General features: G+C 51.3%; 1 protein-coding gene across 4 annotated transcripts in view; it reads left to right on the top strand.

Annotated features, from left to right (window-relative positions):
- DNMT3A (DNA methyltransferase 3 alpha) overlaps positions 1 to 22752 on the top strand; it is a 72518-nt gene that overhangs the window by 6501 nt on the left and 43265 nt on the right. For 3 of the 4 annotated variants that reach the window (XM_081188475.1, XM_081188476.1, XM_081188478.1), the window contains exons 2-4: positions 476 to 583; positions 10547 to 10814; positions 21592 to 21638. In XM_081188475.1, the coding sequence (XP_081044601.1) occupies positions 476 to 583; positions 10547 to 10814; positions 21592 to 21638 (423 nt within the window). The remainder of the gene's footprint in view (positions 1 to 475; positions 584 to 10546; positions 10815 to 21591; positions 21639 to 22752) is intronic. The other variant, XM_081188477.1, reaches the window with a different exon arrangement.

The following is a 22752-nucleotide window of genomic DNA, read 5'->3' on the forward strand; positions in this document are numbered from 1 at the left end:
AAATTTCTTGTCTTCTTGATTTCTGAGATTTCCAGTTACAGTCATACCTCGGGGTACAGACGCTTCAGGTTGCGTTTTTTCAGGTTGCGGACCTGCCAAAACCTGCAAGTACCGGAATGGGTTACTTCCAGGTTTCGGGGGTCGCGCATGCGCAGAAGCGCTAAATCGTGCTTTGCGCAGAAGCGCTGAATCGCAACCCGCACGTGCGCAGACACGCCGCTGCGGGTTGCGAACGCTGCAGGTTGCGAACGTGCATCCTGCACAGATCACGTTCGCAACCCGTGCGTCCACTGTAGTTTCGCCATTTCAGCAGAGTCCATTAACTTGGTTTGCCACTTCTCTCTGGTCGGGACGGCTTCTTCTTTGCATCTGTGGGCTGAGAGTATCTGGGCATGAACAATTTCTTCTGGTCTTTTGGAATCTCCGCTCCTACCTGTGGTGACCTCTCTCTCTCTTCCTCCCTCCCTCTCTCCAGCAGGGTGAAGAGGACCCTGATGAGAACCGCAGCAAGGCGGAGAGGCCAGACGCAGGGATCCCCGCCAGGAAAGCCGGCCGTCCCGGAAGGAAGCGCAGGCAGCCCGTGGTGAGTGGGGGGCCCAGGAGCCGTTGGGGGGGGAGGGTGACCCGGCACAGATGGACCTCTTGCGCGTTCCCATAAATGCTGGCCCGGGCACGGTGGCCAGGGCTGGCAGAAGCCTCTGTGGAGGAGGTTTTGTGTGCCTCCTCTTGAGGACGGATCCAGGAGGTGGCGCTGGCTGAGTTACACAGCAGGGGAGCTGAGCGCTCGGCACTTCATCTCCCGGTTCTGAGAGCAGCGGGGGATCAGGGCTCCTCAGAGTAGACCCGTGGTTTCAGCTGGTGCGGGAACCAGGCCACGGAAGGAAGGAAGAGAAAGTCCCTCATTCTTGGGCGTCTCCAAGAGCCGCAGATCCACGTGTGCGCCCGCAAAGCGCACCGTCTCCTGCCCTGCCCTCTCCTGCTGCAAAGAATACGGCTCCCGGCGACATCCCTCTCTGGAAGCGTGGGCATGCGCAGACATGCCCGTCACCTCTGGCACAGCGCACAAATGCTCCAGTGAATCCGCTCCTCCAGGGGATGTGGAAGGAGCGGTTTTGGACGCCTCGGCTGCTTTGAGTGAAGGTGCTTCACGTTCTTGGCCTCGTAAACGGGAGTTCAGGAGAGGCACCGTCTGCGAGACGCTTTCCCGTAGACACCACCAGGCGCACGGGATTCCGCTCTTGCCCGATGGTTTCCTCTCTGGGCAAGGTTAGAAGCGCCCCTTTTGATCCACACAATCTCCCTAGGGGGATTCCCTTTGTAAGAGGAACGGCTGGAAGACCCCCTTCTTTCTCCCCCCCCCCCCGAAGAAGTCCAAGTGCTGAGATCTCTTTCGGAAGTTAGGCTGGCGTCTCCCGAGGACGGAGCCTTCTCAGTGCTGGCCCCCCTGGCTGTGGAAATGGCCCTGGAGATTTCTTCTGTGCGGGAATTTCTTTTGCCAGATGGGACAGGGATTCTTCAGTCGCGGTCCCTGCCTTGCAGAGGGCTGGACACTAGGCGACTCGTGGGGGCCCCTTCGAACGCTGTGCTTCTTGGTGTTTCATCAGTCTCCCAGGGGCCAAATCTATCCAGCTTTACATCCTATATTAAATCAGTGTTTGTTTTGCATGCGCTTTTAACTGAAATGTGTTTGACGCTGGCTGCTCCTTCTCGGTTTCATTGCGGTTCTTGATAGCTTGTGTTGTCGCCTGCTGTTCGTTGTTGGATTTCTCGTATTGATTTTGTGTGTGTGTGTGTGTGTATTTGAAACCACGTCTGTGTTTTAATCTCTGTACGTTGCTTTCCAAATTGCAATGAGCTGGCTGACTTGGGGGGAGAAGCCTGAGGGGTCAGTTGCAATTGCTTTTGCTCGCTTGCTGGAACTGCTTTGGAAACGTGTGAACTGGTTTTTAAAAAATGTACCTGGCTAAATGGGGAAAGGATGGGTGTGCTAAGGATGGATTCCCCCCCCCCCTGTTTAAACAAACATTTTGTTTTATTTTTATTTTTTAACATCTTTATTGAAAATTCAAGAAGTACATAACTATACGCGCACTGAACATGGAGAGAATAAATAAAAGAGAGAGAGAAAAAGAGAAGCAGAAGGGAAAATAAAGTGGGGAGGGAGAAAAACTCAAAACTGTGTAATTTACAGAGTTGTTATTGTACTTCACCAGATCTTAACCTATTACAGAATTTGTAAGAATGGATTCCAAATAGCATTGAATTTGTCCATGGCAAACCTGCGTTGATTTGCAAGCTGTTCATATGTTGTGAGGTTGTATACGTCTTCAACCCAGTCGTAGAAGGGAGCCGCATTTTAATTTTTCCAGTTCATCCGTATCCGTCTTATTGCCATGGTAAAGGCACAGAGAATCCACTCGCATTGTCCTTTTGCAGGGTACCATGTGCTGGCTGTATAATTCAAGAGGATGTTTTGCTCTGTCAATGTAAGGTTGTTCCGTACAGTTCTGTTGAGAGTTTGAGTTACCTTCTGCCAAAAACCTTTCAATATAGGACAATGAAAAAGACATGTGTTTTAGAGAAGCATTATCCCTGTTGCATCTCCAACAGTTAGATACCTGAGGGAGCCCTTTTTAAAAACAAACGTAATGGAGTCCAGTATATTCTAAATATTATGAGCCTCCATTTAAGGTCCAGAGACACCCTTGTTATAGCAGTTAAGACGTGATGAGCCTTTGGACAGCGGAACGGTCTCCCTCGGGAGATGGGGAACTCTCCTTCCCTGGAGGTTTTTAGCAGAGGTTGGGTGTCCCTCTGTCCTGGGGGTTCCAGCTGAGATTCCTGCATCTCAGGGGGTTGGACTGGATGACCTTGGGGGATCCCTTCCAGCTTTGCAGTTCTCTGGTTCTCTTTCTCTTGCGCTGCCTATGGGAGATCTTCCGCTGTTTCTCCCTTGTGGGGTCTCTGCTTTGGGTCCTGCCAAACACCCCAGACATTTATTGGGGGTGGGGGAGGCCTAGGTCCTGGTTAAGCACCCCACAACAGGTGGGGTGCCCAGCCCCTCGTCCTGCCCCTCTTTTTTCCATATAATTTTTATTGAGTTTTCATATTTAATTACACCTCATTACACAAATCTATAACATAAAGCATTGCTCAGACAGAGCATCGACTTCCTTTCCCCCTCCCTTTCTGACTTCCAAACATTTTTTACTAAATTCTCGCATTTCTATAACCACTTTTTTACCTTAGAGCTGCTTCTTTTTTATGACAATTGCCTCTTTATATGTAAATCGGATCCTTATTTTCACATTACAAAACATTTCAATTTAAGCCTACAAACGTTTTCGAGTGTTTACAATTTTCTTTCATATAAAATATAAATATGCTCCAGTCTTTTTGAAACAGATTGTCTCACCGATTCTGGATCTTCCCCGTCAGCTTTGCCATCTCTACGTATTTGACCATCGTTACTTGCCAGTCTTCCAATGTAGGAAGTTCCTGCTGCCTCCATTTCTGGGCCAGGAGTATTCTTGCAGCCGTTGTGGTGTGCATAAACAAATTTACATCTCTGAATTTCCTCTCCGATTAGCCTTAACAAAAATGCCTCTAGTTTTTTTTATTAAAATTGTCCTGCCCCTCGTCGTGATCTCCACGGGGCGGGGTCTCCTGGTTCTGGGAGCCCCTGATCCAGCTGAGCACTGTTGGGGGGTGCATGGGAACGCCTTCCTTGCCCCCCCCTTCAGCTCTGCCCCCTTGCCTTGTGGAGCTGCAACCTGATTCTTGGCTGCGTCTGCTGCCAGGGCAAGCGAGGAGCAGAGTTGGCCCCCGGCCACACGCCTGGGAAGGGCTGTTCCCCCAGCGCTGCTGCCTGCTTCCTGAAATTGGATCGGGCCCGGCAGGGCGAGGGGTCTGCCCGGGGCAGGCAGGCAGGCAGGCAGGCAGGCCAGGTTGCTTGGAGGGCTGCTGGATGGCGGCCAGTCTGCTGTCTCGCTGCCGCCAAAGCAGGGGCCCAGCAACAGAATGGTTGCAGCTGCTTGGCTGAGTCCCCAAAATCCTCGTGGAGTTAAAGGGCCAGCGCTCTCTGCTGCGGATGATGCGGGGGGAGGGAGGGAGGCCAAGAGTGGGGTGTGCACGCTCAGCCCTCTCTGTGGAGCTGGCCTGCCCTGCCCCACATTCTTGTATAAAGCAGCCAGACGCAGCCCGAGGTTGGGGCGTGTGCTTGTGGCTTTGTGCATGTGTGTGGAATTTTATTTTACAGCCTTTATAAATGCCAGGGAGCCCCCTTCCTCGTTTTCTCTCTGTGCAACAACCTGCCTGTCAGGTAGGCCTGGAAGCAGCGGCTGGCCCAACGTCACAGACCGTGAGCTTCACAGACTGCATTTGGACCCTGGTCTCAAGCAGAGTCATCACCTTGCCAACAAAGGTCCGCATAGTTCAAGCTCTGGTTTTCCCAGTAGTGATGTATGGAAGTGAGAGCTGGACCAGAAAGAAGGCTGATCGCTGAAGAATGGATGCTTTTGAATTCTGGTGCTGGAGGAGACTCTTGAGAGTCCCATGGACTGCAAGAAGATCCAACCTCTCCATTCTGAAGGAAATCAACCCTGAGTGCTCACTGGAAGGACAGATCCTGAAGCTGAGGCTCCAAGACTTTGGCCACCTCATAAGAAGAGAAGACTCCCTGGAAAAGACCCTGATGTTGGGAAAGATGGAGGGCACAAGGAGAAGGGGACGACAGAGGACGAGATGGTGGGACAGTGTTCTCGAAGCTACCAGCATGAGTTTGACCAAACTGCGGGAGGCAGCGGAAGACAGGAGGGCCTGGCGTGCTCTGGTCCAGGGGGTCACGAAGAGGCGGACACGACTAAACAACTCTCCCAGGGACTAAGCCCCTGCAAGACCCCAGAAACCCGCTTTGAATTATCAGGCAGCTGGAATCATTTCAGCCAAAGGAGGTCCTGTGGAACTTTCAGCAGCCACTTAGAAAGGAAGAGATGGATACTTGAGTAGTAGCCATTCACCATGATAGCCAGTAGCTTAACTCTCATGGTTAGAGGCTGGGTGACAATCACATGGAAGGGATTAATGCAGCCTTGCATTTAAGCACTCGCCTGGTCGCCAGAGGCGAGCAGAAGTGGCAGGCAGGCGACCACACGGAACACCACGTAGGCAGGTGAGCGACTTGACTGGCAAGGTTAGGTGGAGCACTCAATTTCTCCTGTGTCCCCTCCAGCATAGTAACCAAGCGGGCTGCAAGGGGGTATGAATTCTCCTCTCCCTTCGCAACCCCCCGCAAACTGCTAGCACCTTGGAGCTCCTATAGAAGGCTGGGGATGAATATTGCTCTCGCCTCTTGGTTGGTATCACCTGCTTCCTCGTGCAGCACCTGTGGAACTCCCTCCCACAGGAGGCAGGGATAGCCACTAAGCTGGATGGCTTGAAAAGAGGACCAGTTCACGGAAGAAGATCTTGTGCTCCTGCTTGTGGGCTTCAGTTGTTCAGCCACTGCGAGAACAGGATGCTGGACTAGAGGGGTCACTGGTCGGATCCAGCCGGCTCTCCTCAAGGGATGAGGATTCAAGGGGTCCAGGGACAGCGCTGGTGCTGTGGATTTTTCAAGGTCGCTGGAGAGATGAAGGACACCTGTTTCAGCTGCAGGAGCAGGGGGGGCGGGGGGGAGGCTGCCTGGGGCTCAGCTTGCTTCTTGAAATTATTAGCAGATTGTCTGGGGTTGGACCCAAAGCTCTGGGGCGGGGGGAGCCACATCTGCTGGCGTAAGAGAAATGGAAGGCTTAGCATACTCTTATATGCGTACCAGGGGGCAGGTGGGTGGGTGGTCTCCAAAAAAGTTTACACATCACCTGGGAAGACAGGCAAACTAATGCCAGTGTCCTGGAAGAAGCAAAGATCTCCAGTGCTGAAGCGATGATTCTTCAACATCAACTTCGCTGGACTGGTCATGTTGTGCGGATGCCTGATGATCGTCTTCCAAAGCAACTACTCTATTCCGACCTTAAAAATGGAAAGCGTAATGCTGGTGGTCAGCAAAAGGGGTTCAAAGACTCTCTCAAGGCAAATCTTTAAAAATGTAGTATGAACACCGACAACTGGGAAACACTGGCCTGCAAGCGCTCCAGGTGTTGTGGGCTTTGAAGACACTCGAACTCAGGACGCAAGGGAGAAACGTGCCAAGAGGAAGGCACGTTGGGCAAACCCTCACCATGATCAACTCCTGCCCAGAAACCAATGTCCCCACTGTGGAAGGACGTGGGTCCAGAATTGGCCTCCACAGTCACTCATTGTTAAAACCATGTTTATGGAAGACCATCTTACTCAGCTAGTGAGTGACTGGCAAAGAATAAGGAGGGTGTGTTGTGTGCTAAACTGCCCCTTAGATTGGGCTGTTGTGGGGGGGGGATCTAGCGACCTTGAAACCCCCCCCCCCGCCCAGATGTGGGTCTCCCCTCAATTTCTGCTTCTGGTGAGAGGAGGGGGAAACCCCTGTTGCTTCCCCATGCAGAGAGCACTTTCTGAAATGGCGCCTCTGTGCTTCCTTGCCACAGATGCGCAGTTGCGCAGCCGCTGCAGCCTGCTCTGCGTTGCACATGCTGAATTTGCAGGAGCCCTGCGCATGGGTCACATCCCTCCTGGTGCTCAGCCTGCGCAAGGCAAGGAGGTCAGTTCCTGGGCAGAGCGGAAAGGGGAAGGAAGGAAGGGAGAGTTGTGGGGCCACAAGTGCGTGATTTACAGCCGCGGAGGGGGATGACTATTCACCATCACAATATGGGAGAGCTGTGAACTTGCCCATTGTGGGTCCCTTGTGTCAGCTTGGATTCCTCCCTGCTCTGCCCCTCCCCAGGTGTCCCTTGCGGAAGAGAGTGGGGCCGGCCCCACTTTGCATGCCGCTCTGTGTGGGTGGGTCGAGGGTGCTATTTTGGGACAGCCCGTCCTCGCGAGGACATGGGCCTCCAGGAAGCAGGAGGAAGCCCTTGTTCCCGGCTGCCTCGTGTCGCTGCCCCCCCCAGCCAAGTCCCTCCCCCTGCGCCACGTGGGTGGCTCCGTGGGGCAGGGCGACGGCTTCCGTGGGGCTGGGTCAGCCCAGAGGCCCGTCTGCTCCAACCAGATTCTTCTTCACTGCGTTATTCCTGGCGGTAGGATTTGGAGAGCTGCCCTTTTGAAAACCTGCCATTTCTGAATGGCTCTCTCTCTGCTCCTTACGACAACTTTGCAAGGTAGGCCAGTCTGTGTTGTGCAGTCAGGTTCACGGCTGATTGTGGGCTTTGGGGTCCTTTAACCGCTGGGCTGCATGTGCCCCGTTGATTCTGCGGTTGGCATTTGAAGGGTGTGACCTGGCCCTTGGATGGTTGCGACAGGCAGCTCATTGAAAGCCAGCTTTCGGTTTGCTGGGTCATAAGATGGGCTGCTCCTAGAATTGAAAGGGACCCCGAGGGTCATCTAGTCCAACCCCCCCCCCCCGTTGCAGGAATCTCTAGTGAAGCATCCCTGACAGATGACCGTGCTAAAAAATTTCCACTGTTGGAAAGTCTGCCACCCTCAATAGTAGATGGTTGGCAGGTGCCTGACAGAGGTGGCAAAGTTCCCATTGGGAGGACTAGTAACTGGGTCCGTTGCTGTAGCAACTGTCCGTGCCCCCCCCATTCAGCCGGGAAGCCCGTTCTGTCGTGTTTGGGTCTGGCTGCGTCTTAGATGGGGTGCTCGTCCAGTGAGCAAGACCGAGGACAAGGCCCTGAGGTGGCGCCGCTGTTGAGGCTCCCCCCCCCAAAATAAAAAAAGTCTGCTGTGATACTCACCTACTTCTTGCCTCGTGTCGCCCTAGGAGAGTGGGAAGAGAGAGATTCTGCTGTTTTGTACCTCAAATTAACTTGACCTCACTTGTGGGAGAATCGTGTGTTTTTGTATGTTTTTAATACTCTGTGTATGCAATGACAATCTTGAGTTGCTGTTGGCAGGCAACCCCACTTTTTGGGGTGCCCTGCTCCCTCAAACAACCACTTTCCGCCGAATGCAGAGGGCAGGATCCCCCCCACCTTGCTTTTTGCCCTGGAAAGCTGTCTTTTGGCTGGGAAGGAAGGGGAGGCAGGATGCTCACAGGAGAGAGGAGGGAATGCCTCCCTCTGTTGCCAAGGCAACCAGGCTGATGAGGATGGGGGGGGTGATGCTCCTGGTTCTTGCCTCCCCTTCCTGGTGGCCAGTGGAGCCTCCAGTGCAGCAACAGGATGCTGGGAGCTGCCAACCTTGTTGCCTTGGCAACAGGCATCCCTTCTTCTCCCCCTTTTGTTTGCCCGCAGGGATGTTGCCTTGTGGCCCACTCAGATTGGCTACCTGACTCCGTGGAGGGGTTGCCTTCGTGGTGTGGCCCCTGATTGGCTAAAATCACGGGGGGGGGGGAGAGAGAGGAAAAACTGGTACCCAGAATAAAAAAAACTGGTACCGAGTTGTGTGTCTGCCTGAGGAGCACAGGACAGCTGCAGTCCTTCCCAAAAAGCCAAAATGGTGATGCACTGCATGCGTGACCAAAATCCCAGTTTCTGGAAGCCACAGGAGAGCAGAGTTTTGCTCTTGTGCGCGAATCCTGATTGCGGGTATCCCCAAATGGGCACCTGTGAGAACAGGATGATGGACTCGGTGGGTCTGATCCAGCAACCCCCCCTTATGTTCTTAAAGAGGCTTCGGATGTCTGGCTACGCCGCTCAGACCAGGCCTCTTGAGTGGTGGCAGCCTTGCCAGTCTTTGGGTCCCTCCTGGAAAGGCCATTTGAAGCATCCTTCGCCCCCCCCGCCCCCCGCAGAAGCCCAATTGGCGCCGGTGGGGGGGGGGAGAGACTTTGGCTGCACCAAATGGCTTATTGCCTCGTAAGGTCAACGCGCCTGGAATCAAAGGGAAGTGAATTTAAGAGCAGGAGGCATATGGCTGTGTGTGAAAAGAGGTGTCAAAGGGCCCCCCCAAGAACATTGCCTGTTAACATGTTCCTTTCCTGTCTCACTTGGGTGCTAGTCCTGGGGGGGGGGGCGCTGTGTGCCAGCCGAAGGGGTGCCCTGTCTGTTTCTCTGCCCCCCGTCAGCATCTCTTGCAATGGAACCAGATTTATTTCTTCCTCCGCCGGTGAGTCAAGGCCTGCAAATCCCCACCAGTTTCTTCAAGGGGGTGCCAACTGGGGGCTGTCCAGCAGCTTGTGGGGAGAGGGCAAAAAGGGGGGCAGGAAAGAGTTTCAGAGACAAACGGGCAGCAAAGAGGAGGCGGGAGATTCTTCTCCCCTGATCTCTGCTTCAGCCAAAAACCTGATTTAAAGAAGTCGGTTCAGGACAAGCGGCGTAACTTCTTTGCGCAAGGCAAGTGCGCTCTTCGTAACAACATCACGGCGGAGAGGACTCCTCGAGAGTTGCTGGCTGTGGGCTTCTGTCCCGAACCACAGAGCTCCCCTCTCCCTCTCCCTTCTATTCTCACAACAGCCCAGTGAGGTAGTTCGGCGGATGAGAAATGAGGACTGGCCCCAGATCGTCCAGTGAGCTTCCTGGCGGAGGCGGGATTTGAACCCTGCTCTCCCAGGCCCCGGCCCACCCTCTGATGGTCACACCACACTTGGGGGGGGTGGGGGGGTTAAGGACATCTCGTCGAGCATCCTCTTCCTGGCAGGTGCTTGTGGGAAACGAGTTTTGCAGGTGGTTTTCTGCCTGTGTGTAGAAAAGCTCCCCAAACATCTTTGACCAGCGGCCTCAGCCACCTCAGAAGGTGCTGGACTCACCTTTATTTGAATTTTTTAACCTGTTGGGGATTCTTCAGTTGCAATTCCTGCCTTGCAGGGGGTTGGACTCGATGACCCTGGGGGTCTACCCTATAATACTCTGATTCTATAAATGCCCCTATTTCCCCATGTGCAATGATGGCTCTGCCGAAAAGTCGTTGTCTCTCTCCAAAATCTCTTGGCTGCATTTGTTTTAGGGTTAGGCAGAAAACGTCATAAACGTTTAGAGAAGATTGGAAAACGTTTATTGAATATATGGGGGGGGGGAATTGTGCCCACCTGAAAACGTTGGCAGCATTCAGATAAATTCAACAGAGCAAATAAGTTTTGACGGATGCAATAATGGAATACTGAATGGTTTAGTTTTTGTAGAATATGCGGGGATTTGTGATATGCAAAATGAACCATGGAAAGAGAAGAAGGGAAGTCATATTTTAAGAATGTTTAAATGAGTATATTTAAATTGTAAAACGGAAAAGTTAACAAAATTTGTGTGTGTGTGTGTGTGTATGAAAACACCATACACCTGAAGTGCATTTTTCAAAAAAAGGAAATGTTAATTTTGCGAATTCTCACCTACAGCGACTTGCTACTTTTCTGGTCCCTGTTTGCCTGAAGTTGCCCCCCCCCCTTCCCTCCCTCCCAGGCTGTCAGTCAAGGGTCATTCCTTCAGAGGGTCTTGGAGATGTCCCTCCCTGCCCAAGACCCCTCCCTCGACCCGGAGGGTGCGAAGAAGAAGCGTCTCACGCCCTCTCCCCGCTTTTGTCTTGCCCTTTTCCCTTCCAGGTGGAGAGCGCAGAAGCCCCCAAAGACACAGCCTCAGCTCCCAAGTGCCCCCCGCCTGCCCACAACACCAGCCCCGTGGAGCAAGTGCCCAATGGAGACGTGGGGACGGGCAGCCCCGAGAACAGCGGCAGCACCACCACCGACCTGAAGGGCCGGCAGCCCAGCGAGGACGAGGCCAGCAGCCTCCCGGAGGGCGAGGTGGGGGGGCGGGCCTTGGAGAACGGCCGCTGCACCCCTAAGGACAGCCCCGACCCCCCTGCCAGCGAAGGTGAGATGGGGACGTGGGAAGGGTCTTTGGTTGGGGCACTTGCCGCACTGCAAGCGAGGGGCAGGGGGTGACTAGTCAGTGTAGGGGGGAGGTCAGACTCTGGGGGGTGGAAATGAGGCTCAGCCAAGGGGTCACTTACCTTTAAGGAACCTCACAGTTGCCCCCTTTCCACATTCAGTCCAAACATAACCTTTCTTCTCGAAGGAAACAGTGCTGCAACCTTGCAAACGAATTCCGTCCGTGGGCAGGGCTGATTGGCTAGCGCCGGTGACATCCCCAATATCCCTTTTGCAATTATAACCCCACCTTCCCCAGTATCCTTTACTGTAAGGTGCAGAATAAACATGCATGTGCTTTAAGAAATCACTTTATAGTGGTGTGGCAGCCAAGAGGGGCAGGCCTGATGCTGCAGATGGCATTCGATTCACTGGAGTGTGCATCTGTTTCTCGTTCGCGGAAGCTGGGTTTGCTCTGCTGCCCCTTTGGGAGTCCCTTGAAGGCTGTGCCCTATTTCCTTCTCAGCTGCTCAGACCAAGGAGGGTGGCCGAGAATCATAGCATTGGAAGGGGACCCCAAAGGTCATCCAGCCCAACCCCCTGCAATGCAGGAATTCTGACTTGGGAGTTCATGTAGCTCTGCCTTCACCAACCTGGTGCCCTGTTGGGCGCTGCCAGCCTGGCCATGTAGCGAAAGCTACAGACCGAAAGATCTGGAGGGCACAAGGTTGGCAAAGGTTATTTTGGAGATCGCAGCTGCAGTCTCTGTGGGGCCTTACAGTTCTGGCCAGCTTGGTTTGCCTCCATTGCAGTGGGCACACTTTGATGTGCCCCAGTTGGGTTTCTGCCTGCACAACAGGCGTGGGAGGTGTTTGAGGGGAAACCAAGTGCCTGCCTCACTCCGCCTCCTTTATTCCTGCCTTGCAGGGGGCTGGACTAGATGTCCTTCAGGGTCCCTTCCAACTCTGCCGTTCTGTGATTGTACCATGTGTGCCTGGTCATGCCAGCTATGTGGGTGGTGGACAAAGGGTCCCTCGGGAGGCTGGTGAGATGATGCTCTTCCTTCTGGATTCCCGCAATGGGAAGGGCTGTTGTGCAGAGACAGTGTGGTGTAGTGGTTAGCGTAGGACCTGGGAGACACCTGGGTTCAAGTTGCCACTCGGCCCTCATGAAGCTCACTGGGTGTGGCCTGGGACCAGTCCCTGCCTCTCACAGTGAGGGAGGATTCGGTGAGAAGAGAAAGAACCAAGGATCTTGAGCTCTCTGGAGAAAAAGGGGGGACCTGCGTGGCGATAAATCAAGAGAATGGACTCCCGTAACACACAGTTCCTAAGCTCTTGAGTCAGGAAGTCTCTCTGTTGTTTAGTCGTGTCCGCCTCTTTGTGACCCCCCTGGACCAGAGCACGGCAGGCACTCCTGTCTTCCACTGCCTCCCGCAGCTTGGTCAAACTCATGCTGGTCTCTTCGAGAACACTGTCCCACCATCTCGTCCTCTGTTGTCCCCTTCTCCTTGTGCCCTCCATCTTTCCCAACATCAGGGTTTTTTCCAGGGAGTCTTCTCTTCTCATGAGGTGGCCAAAGTCTTGGAGCCTCAGCTTCACGATCTGTCCTTCCAGTGAGCGCTCAGGGCTGATTTCCCTAAGAATGGAGAGGTCGGATCTTCTTGCAGTCCATGGGACTCTCAAGAGTCTCCTCCAGCACCAGAATTCAAAAGCATCCATTCTTCGGCGATCAGCCTTCTTTATGGTCCAGCTCTCACTTCCATACATCACTACTAGGAAAACTATAGCTTTAACTATACGGACCTTTGTTGGTAAGGTGATGTCTCTGCTTTTTAAGATGCTGTCTAGGTTTGTCATTGCTTTTCTCCCAAGAAGCAGGCGTCTTTTAATTTCGTGACTGCAGTGATCATGGAGCCCAAGAAAGTAAAATCTCTCACTGCCTCCACTTCTTCCCCTTCTATTTTCCAGGAGGTGATGGGACCAGTGGTCATTATCTTCGTTTTTTTGATGTTGAGCCTCAGACCATATTTTGCGCTCTCCTCTTTCACCCTCATTAAAAGGAAGTCTCTCTACCGTCTTCCAAAAAAGCTCTCTGTGCAGTCCACTAGGCTGCCCACGTCCATAGGTGGCTCCAGGATCCGGCCTGCAGGTGCCAGGGCCAGCCTGGCTGCTGGGTGGCTCTGCCCGTTGGCTTGGGCGAGAGAGAGCAGCTGCCAGGGCAGCAACTGGCTCAGAAGCCCACAAAGTAGGCGGCCAAGTGGGGCTGAGGTTTGGGTTGCCGGCCAGAAGAGCTGCCTTCAGAGGTGTTGACTGTGTGTGTGTGTGTGTGTGTGTGAGAGAGAGAGAGAGAGAGAGAGAGAGAGAGAGCGCACAAAGGAGGCAGAGGTGTTGGAGGGAGTAAAATGAGAGAGGGAAAGAAACAAGACGGCCATGGAGGCTACTGGCCAAGATGAGCTATTGTTCTGGCTCCACAGTCCGAGGCGGCCATGATTCTGAATCCCATTTGCTGGAAACCACAGGAGCCAGGAGTGATGCTCTTGTGGTCGGATCCTGGTTGCAGGTTTCCCATGGAAGGCCGGACAAGGGGGCCCATTGGCCTGACCCAGGAGCCAGTCTCTTCTGATGTTTCCATGCGTCCATGCGCACCGCTCTGCCCTCCACATTGAGGAGGCCCAGGGCTGCACAGTGTTGGCACACTCTGCTATGGGCTCGTGCCATGCGCCCATGCCCCATGGCATGCTGGCGTCACTTGCAGCTTGCATGCATGATGCGAGCCCACCCCACGGCTGCCATGGAACTTTGAGGGGCCCAGCCTCTTCACTGATAATTTTCTGGGGGCCCCAGCTCCCTGGCCCCACCCTACTTGGTGCCCCTGTACACATTGGCGCAACTCAGCGGGGTGCTCTCTTGCGCAAGCAAAGGCTGGAGCGTGGGGACGTTTTCCATGTGCAATGTTTTACTGTGGTTTTATAATTTGTTGGAAGCGGCCCAGAGTGGCTGGGGCAACCTGCCAGATGGGTGGCATATAAATAATAATAATAATAATAATAATAATAATAATAATAATAATAATAATAATAATAAATCTCCCACCTGCTCCCTCCCTCCCAGGAAAGTCCGTGAAATACATGGGAGCCCCCTGCCCCCCCCCTTAGTGTGGGGTTTGTGCCCTATGGGTGAAATCTGCCCATCTCCCCCGCCTGGCAGCCTTTCAGAGTGCCCAAAGTTGTGTCCTGAGGAGGGGGCAGCAGAACAGTGACGTGAACCCTTTTGGGCAGGAGGCAGCAGGATCCTTCCCAGGAGGGTCTACGCCCCCTCCTGCCTGCCCCCCCCCCAGCCCCGGTGGCTCCTGCCTGAGGAATTCCTCCTGCCCCAGAAATCCGGGGTGGGGGCACTTTTTCCAGGGCGGCGGAGGAGAATTGCAGAGTCCTCGTTCCACGTTCCCAGGGAGCTTAGGTTTCCTGCTGGCGGGGAGCCTGCGAGGGGAGGGGTCTTCCTCTGCCGCTGTGCCAGGATTGTTCCTTGGGAGGGGGCCGCCTCCTGGCCAAGGCTTGGCCAGATGGAAATTCTGGAAGCCGGGGACCCTCGGAGGAAGGAGGCGGCCGCCAGCAGCCCCGGAGTTGTTGCTGAGCTGGCCAGGGATTTATTTGGGGAGGGCAGGAGCAGAGAGGCTTTTGCCCCCTCCCCAACCTCCAGACTTTGGGACCCCAGAGCGTCCGGCCTGGGCATCCCAGGTCCAGAAGATACTGGCTGGGGCCAGGGAGGCTGCTTCCGAAAGGCTGTGCGTCCCCATTGAGGAGGAGGGGGCTGTTCACGGGGCAGCAAAACGCCAACATTTCCCAGATCTTTGGAGGGACCCAAAAGGGGGAAAGGAATAGTCTGTGTTTGGGGTGTGTTGCACAACAGATAAGACACGTAGATATCATAAAACCCAAATTTTAATGAGCCACAAAGAGGGTGAACAGGCTCTTTCTCCAGCAAGTGGAGCAGCGGAAGAGAGCCCAGCAGGATCCGGCCCTCCCATGGGGCCTAATCCAGCGGGCGTCCCCTAGCATGAACCGAGCCACACTCTTGTAGGAGAACTTCTATGCAGAGTGTCAAGGTGTTGGGGGTGGGCAGCTGCCCTGAATTTCCCCCTGCGCATTGTGGGCAGAATCACACATGTTAGCACTTTTGGAATGGATAAAAGAAAGTCCTTATTCACACAGCACATAGTTAGGGTTCCGTCCTCTCCCCCATGCTTTTCAACATCTATATGAAGCCGCTGGGAGAGATCATCAGGGGATGACACCCAGCTCTACCTCTCTTTCAAATCAGAACCAGCGAAGGCGCTGAAGGTCCTGTGTGAGTGCCTGGAGGCGGTTGGAGGATGGATGGCAGCAAACAGATTGAGATTGAATCCTGACAAGACATAAGTACTGTTTTGGGGGGACAGGAGGCGGGCGGGTAAGGGGGATTCCCTGGTCCTGAATGGGGTAACTATGCCCCTGAAGGACCAGGTGCGCAGCCTGGGAGTCATTTTGGACTCACAGCTGTCCATGGAGGCACAGGTTAATTCTGTGTCCAGGGCAGCTGTCTCCCAGCTCCATCTGGTACGCAGGATGAGACCCTATCTGCCTGCAGACTGTCTCACCAGAGTGGTGCATGCTCTGGTTATCTCCCACTTGGACTACTGTAATGTGCTGTATGTGGGGTTACCTTTGAAGGTGACCCGGAAACTACAACTAATCCAGAATGCGGCAGCTAGACTGGTGACTGGGGGTGGCCGCCGGGACCACATAACACCGGTTCTGAGAGATCTGCATTGGCTCCCAGTACGTTTCTGAGCACGATTCAAAGTGTTGGTGCTGACCTTTAAAGCCCTAATCGGCCTCGGTCCTGTATACCTGAAGGAGCATCTCCACCCCCATCGTTCAGCCTGGACACTGAGGTCCAGCGCCGAGGGCCTTCTGGCAGTTTCCTCACTGCAAGAAGTAAAGTTACAGGAAACCAGGCAGAGGGCCTTCTCGGCAGTGGCACCCGTCCTGTGGAACGCCCTCCCTCCAGATGTCAAAGAGATAAACAACTACCTGACATTCAGAAGACATCTGAAGGCAGCCCTGTTCTGGGAAGTTTTTAATGTGTGACACTTTAATGTATTTTTAATCTTTGTGGGAAGCCCAGCCAGATGGGCAGGGTGCAAATAATAAATTATTATTATTATAGTTAGACGGTGGAACTCCCTCCCACAAGAGGCTGTGAGGGCCACCAACGTGAATGGATTTAAAAGAGGTTTGGAAAAATTCATGGAGGAGGAGGAAGAGAGGGCTGTGGAGGCAGCAACACTTGTGAATCCTGGATCCTGGAAACTGGTGGAGGGGAATGTTTTGTTGTTGCGCTCAGATCTTGCCCGCACCCTTTGGGGCATGTGGGGTGAGAGTGGGAAGACTGGCGCGATCCGGCAGCTTCTAATGGAGCCTCCAGGCCCAGAGGCAGTCTCTCTGGATTTCTAGGTCCTTGGGACCATGTTGCCGCTGTGAGAACAGGATGCCGGGCTCTTGCCCTGATCCACCGGCGTGGTTTTTGTGATCTTACGCTCTCGTCGCTGCCGTCTCTCCGCCCCCACCTGTTCCCACACGGCCTGTGCGTTCGTCCTTCCTGACACCCCACTACCACCACCACCGCCTCTCTTCCGCTGCCCCCCACCCACACCCAAATTTCAGGCTGGGTGCTATTTTTAAGCTGAGCTGCGGCCTCTGTTACCTGCGAGGAAGACGACACAGGAAACTGGCGGCTCTCATGGGGGGGGGGCGGAGAATGCAGAGGCTGAGGCAACGCTTGACCCCCTTCGGTTCCTGTTTGGCGTATCCTGTCCCCTGCAGCCGTCAGGCACCCCCCACCCCATGGCTTCCCGGGGCTTCTCCCCATTCTCTCTCCCCCCCCCCCCGCTTCTCTGGGGCTTCTCCCCACCCGCTTTGAGAAAGGGGCACCCTTGGCAGGTAGAGGGAGGTGAGTTTCCTGGCCCCCACCCCCCGTCTTGCTGGGTGACCTGGAAATGGGGTGCGGTTGAGGGCAGTCACCCAGACCAGCTTCGAAAGGACCGGGAGATGGAGGGGCCTGGCTGCAGTCGCCTGTGTTGTTGTTCTTCTTTTTCGTAAATCGTTTTTATTGGTTTTACAAATACAAAATACAGTCGTACCTCATGTTACGTTTGCTTCAGGTTGAGCGTTTTGCTAGCTATTTATTTGTTTATTTATTTGTTTATTTATTTAAAATACATTTTATTAGTGTTTTCCACACAACAACAACACGAAAAATAGCAATACACAACACACAAAAACCAATATTCGAAAAACTAAAAAAGCAACAACAACTAAGAAACAAACAAAACCAATCCATATCTTACAGGTTAATAATATAAACACTATAAAAACAACAACAAAACATTGACTTCCACCAGTCCCACAGCACCTCCTTTATCTCTCATTGTGCAAATGCATATTCAGACATACTCCAATTATTATATCAAACCATATTTGCCGTAAAATTATTTACACTACAAGTGAATCAAAATCCTGCTCCTGTTTAATAAAGTTTTTATCCTCTTGGTTTCTGAGTTTTCCAGTCAGCTTTGCCATCAATTAAGTGTTTTAAATTTGTTGTTAGCCGCCCTGAGCCTCCTGGTTTTCTGAACCGGGAAGGGCGGGGTATAAATAATAATAATAATAATAATAATAATAATAATAATAATAATAATAATAATCTCTGCATCGTCCATCAGCTTAGTTTGCCGTTCTTCTCTGGTTGGGCTTTGTCTTCTTTCCAACTTTGGGCTAATAACATCCAAGCAGCTGTTGTTCCATACATGAAAAATCTTTTCTGCTCCTTTGGTATGTCGGCACCTGAAATTCCGAATGGAAAAGCTTCTGGTTTCTTAACAAAGGTTATTTTTAACATATATATTTTTAATTTCATTGTATATCATCTCCCAGTCACCCATGTTCTGGCTACCATAAGGACTTCAGAAGAGCCTGCCGGATCGGGGCCATGGAGGGCCCATCCTGCCCAACTGGCTGCCTATGGGAAAACTCCAAGCAGGATCTGGGCACACCCCCCCCCCGAATATTGGTTTCAGAAACATTTCCTGCCTCTGATGGCAGAGCAGAGGCATCCTGGCTAGGGGCCCTGGGTCACGCCCTCCCCCCCCCAAATTTGTCCCCTCCTCCCTTAAAGCCATTGAGGTCAGTGGCAGTCCTGTGGCAGGGAGTTCCACAGTCGATCAGATGGCTGTCATGCCTGATCCGTGGGGCCACCGCCTCCCAGCAAATTAGGGTGTTGCGCTAGAAGTGACTTCAACCGCTACGGATCCGAGGTCCACGTGAAGAGCTAGGGATCCTCTTGGAAGGCCTGCCGGGCTTGGGTGCGAATGAAGCGGGGGCAAGGGAGGAAGCCTGGAAGGGCTGCTTCACTGCCCCCCGTGCCCAGGCCTTGCCCAGGTGGGGGGCAGCTGAAGAGACGAGAGAGAGAGAGAGAGAGAGAGAGAGAGAGAGAGAGAGAGACGGGTCCTTTTCATTCGTGGCCCCTCTCTGTCCAGGGAAACCTGCCTTGCTTTCTCCCCACTCACTTTGTTTTTCAAAAATGTTGAATACATTTGATTTTAATTCCTGGTTTCCCTTGTCTGCTGCTCTGCATCTTCCTGTGCTGCTGTCTTTAAATGATGATGATGATGATGATGCTTTGAGAGGTTTAGTTTTAGTAAGCCGCCCTGAAAGCGCATTCATTTCATAGAAGATAAAAATAAAACGCCTTCTCTGCCCAGGGGAGAATTGACTGATGGGAGGAAGGAGAGGGAACTCCTCTAGGGGAGAAAGAGAGAGGAATATTTTTCGCCACCCCCACAAAATGTCAGAAGTCAGGCTCTGGGCGCAGAGAGGCTGCGGCAACCCAGTCAGGTGGGCAGGGTGCAAATAGTAAAATTATTTGTATTTCTGCATTGCAGGGGGTGGACTAGATGACTCCCAGGGTCCCTTCTACAATTCTGTGATATTATTATTATTATTATTATTATTACTACTACTACTACTACCACCTGTGCTGAGAGAGTGCTGGTCCGCCCCTTGAATCACCTCTCTGAATTGTTCCACTGTCAGTTTCTGTTCCTGCAAGGCTTTGATTTCTATTTTCATTTTTTACAGCATCATGCATCATACGTAGTGCTCTCTTATTAACCCTCCCCCCCCCAAGGAACAGAAACTGACATGGGAGCAATTTAGAGAGGCCGTTCAAAGGGCAATTGATTTTTTTATTTCATAAGAATCATACCCCACTTGATCCTAAAAAACCCCCAACCCAACAACCCTCAAAGCGCTTTACAAAGAGAATACAAAAATTATCAGTAAAAACAACTCTTTAAAGATAAAATCAGTAATAAACCGAAAGCCGATTGGAAAGTTGATGCCAGTTTTAAACACCTGGGTAGGCCTGTCTAAACAAGAATATCTTTAGCCGCTGCCAGAAAGAGTGTGGCAAAGACGCCAGCCTGATCTCAACTGGCAGGGAGTTCCACAGGGCAGCTGCTGCCACACTGAAATAGCGCTTTCTTACAAATGTGGAACGGGTATTATGCAGTGCCAGTTCTGCAGATTGAAGCAGTCGATAGGCAAATAATAATAATAATAATAATAATAATAATAATAATAATAATAAATTTTATTTATACCCCGCCCTCCCTGGCCAGAGCCGGGCTCAGGGTGGCTAACACCAATAAAATCACAGTAAAAAACATGATGGGTGGGGGGGAACCAATTTAAAATACAGGTTAAAATGCAATTTAAAACACAGCCTCATTTTAAAAGTACAGTGGTACTTCAGGTTAAGTACTGGGCCAAAACTGGGCCAAAACAAACAAGATGAACTTTAACAGGGAGAAATGTAAAGTATTGCACTTGGGCAAAAAAAATGAGAGGCACAAATACAAGATGGGTGACACCTGGCTTGAGAGCAGTGCATGTGAAAAGGTTCTAGGAGTCTTGGTTGACCACAAACTTGACATGAGCCAACAGTGTGACGCGGCAGCTAAAAAAGCCAATGCAATTCTGGGCTGCATCAATAGGAGTATAGCATCTAGATCAAGGGAAGTAATAGTGCCACTGTATTCTGCTCTGGTCAGACCTCACCTGGAGTACTGTGTCCAGTTCTGGGCACCACAATTCAAGAAGGACACTGACAAACTGGAACGTGTCCAGAGGAGGGCAACCAAAATGGTCAAAGGCCTGGAAACGATGCCTTATGAGGAACGGCTAAGGGAGCTGGGCATGTTTAGCCTGGAGAAGAGGAGGTTAAGGGGTGATATGATAGCCATGTTCAAATATATAAAAGGATGTCACATAGAGGAGGGAGAAAGGTTGTTTTCTGCTGCTCCAGAGAAGCGGACACGGAGCAATGGATCCAAACTACAAGAAAGAAGATTCCACCTAAACATTAGGAAGAACTTCCTGACAGTAAGAGCTGTTTGACAGTGGAATTTGCTGCCAAGGAGTGTGGTGGAGTCTCCTACTTTGGAGGTCTTTAAGCAGAGGCTTGACAACCATATGTCAGCAGTGCTCTGATGGTGTTTCCTGCTTGGCAGGGGGTTGGACTCGATGGCCCTGGTGGTCTCTTCCAACTCTAGGATTCTATGATTCTATGAAAGTCGATGGAAGAATGGAAATTTAATGGACTATTTTAAAAAACTGCTCTAACCAAATGAAATCGTGAGCAGGTATTGAAGTATAAGCAATGAAAGGATAGGAAGAATATCAAACAATTTTGGGAAACAATATATAATGAAATGAAAAAATGTCCAGATATTCATTTAGGAAAACCCCAGAAGATTTTCTATTGGGAATAGTACCAGGAAGTCTAAAGGAAGAAGACAAGACATTATATTTGTACGCAACAGTAGCCGCAAGGCTATTGATTGCGAAAAATTGGAAAAGTCGTAGAATACCGACGAAAACAGTGGCTTGCTAAATTATTGGAGTATTACAATATATCCAAAACAATGGGAGAAATTGGAAGGATCTCAAAAGAGAAGATAGACAAGACTGGAAGGTGTTTAAAGGATGCTTGCAAAATCATATTGAAAAATCAGGACTCCTATTAGAATAAACAAGTTCCGTTGTAAATACTGAAATACTAAATAAGATGGATAACAATGTGTAACAGAAAAAGAAGTAGAAAAGTTGGTTTAAAAGTGTGTGAAAGAATGTGGGAAAATGGTCGAGCTGGTTTCTCGACAAAAGAAAGTAATAGAAGTGAATAGAAATTGCAATTGAGTAGATTGGAAGTCAAAAGGAAGTATCTGTGGGATTGAGTGGGGGTATGTGAATATTTTTAAGGACTGTATGAAATGTATGTTTGTATATTTGTAATATTAATGTTGAATTATTTTAATAATAAAGTTTATTTAATAAAAGGATAGGGAGAAGAAAGCAAATAAAGAAATGTATCTTAGAATAAGTATTGAATACAAGGCAGCAGGAAATTGTTGGTGGGGGGGGGAATATCGCGAATGTTAGGATGGGACGTCGAATCGTTAAGAGAAGTGTATAAACTGGATTTTGTGCGAAGTTTTTAAATCCAGTAACAATTTAAATGTGCAAAATGAGAGAGGAGGACCCTGGCGGTGAGGGGTGGCGCCACCAGACCCATCGTGGGCACAACGCCCTCCTTTGCGTGGGGGGGCACTTGCCCCCCGCCAAAGGGCCCGCATGGCCCAGATTTCTCCTGGCACTCAGTCTGTTCTCTCTCTGTTTCCAGGCAAAGAAGAGAAGGAGGAAAACCACTACAACTCCCTCAAAATGGAGGCAAGTATTTTCCGCACAGCTGGGCTCTTTTTTTGGGGGGGGGAGCAGCTTCCAGGGCCCCCACGCTGGAGCATTGCTTGCTTAGAGTGCGAATCCTGCTGCGCTCTCCCAGGGACGCTTGGATTAAAGCCCCCACCAGAGCCAATGGGTGGGGACTAAGGGGGCTGCCCAATTCCTGCCCCCCACTCCTGATGTAGAGCATATACGCTTTAGCCGAAAACGGCTCATAGAAAGACCAGGAATAAAACAGTCCCAGTCTGAAAGGTGTGACACACAAGGAAAAACGGGATGAGGAGGGCAGAGGAAAACAGCAGGCTCAGGTTCCTGTTCTTAAAGCGGCAGCTCTGATCTTGACTGTTGGGGGGGAATGGTTCACGGAGGAAATATTTTTATTTTCCCGCTTCCGACAGAGCCCTATAAATTCAAAATTTTACCATTCTAAGCAATGCACTTTGCTACACATAATTTCTATCACCTTTAATAATTGTTAATACTTTTTGTATATACGTTTCGACACAACTTTTTGAATGTATTCAGAAACGTTTGTCTGAGTCTTGTTGTTTTATTTTTATTTTTAATGTAATTGTTGCAAGTATTGGGGTCCGGTGTAAACCGAGATATATCTCGGTGCTGAACTGTGTGAAACCCGCCCTGTGGAACACCCTCCCACCAGATATCAAAGAGAACAACTACTAATAATAATAATAATAATAATTTTATTATTATTATTATTATTGAAGAAACGGAATGAAAACGGCCTTGTCCCCCCCAAAATAAAAGCAATGCTTTTATGAAGGCCACCTTTTGGAAATAAGTTCTTGTTATTAAATATACCAAGAAAAAAGCACTGTAAGTTTCAATAGTGGGAGTGGTCCCTCCTCGCAAATCAATAGTCAATAGTAACAAAAACTAATCCATTCAAAAGTATTGGCTATTGATTTGCGAGGAGGGACCACTCCCACTATTGAAACTTACCTTGGCCAGAGTTCTTGGTGTGCTTTTTTCTTGGAGATGCCAGGAGGGCACAGCGGGTCTGGCGATTGGGGCATCGGCTGAGATGGCAATCCGGCCCAATGATCCGGCGATCCCTTCTGACTCTCCTCTCCCCGCGCAG

This window comes from Podarcis bocagei (genome assembly GCF_964188305.1).
Source record: "Podarcis bocagei genome assembly, chromosome: 3".
Classification (NCBI taxonomy): domain Eukaryota; kingdom Metazoa; phylum Chordata; class Lepidosauria; order Squamata; family Lacertidae; genus Podarcis; species Podarcis bocagei.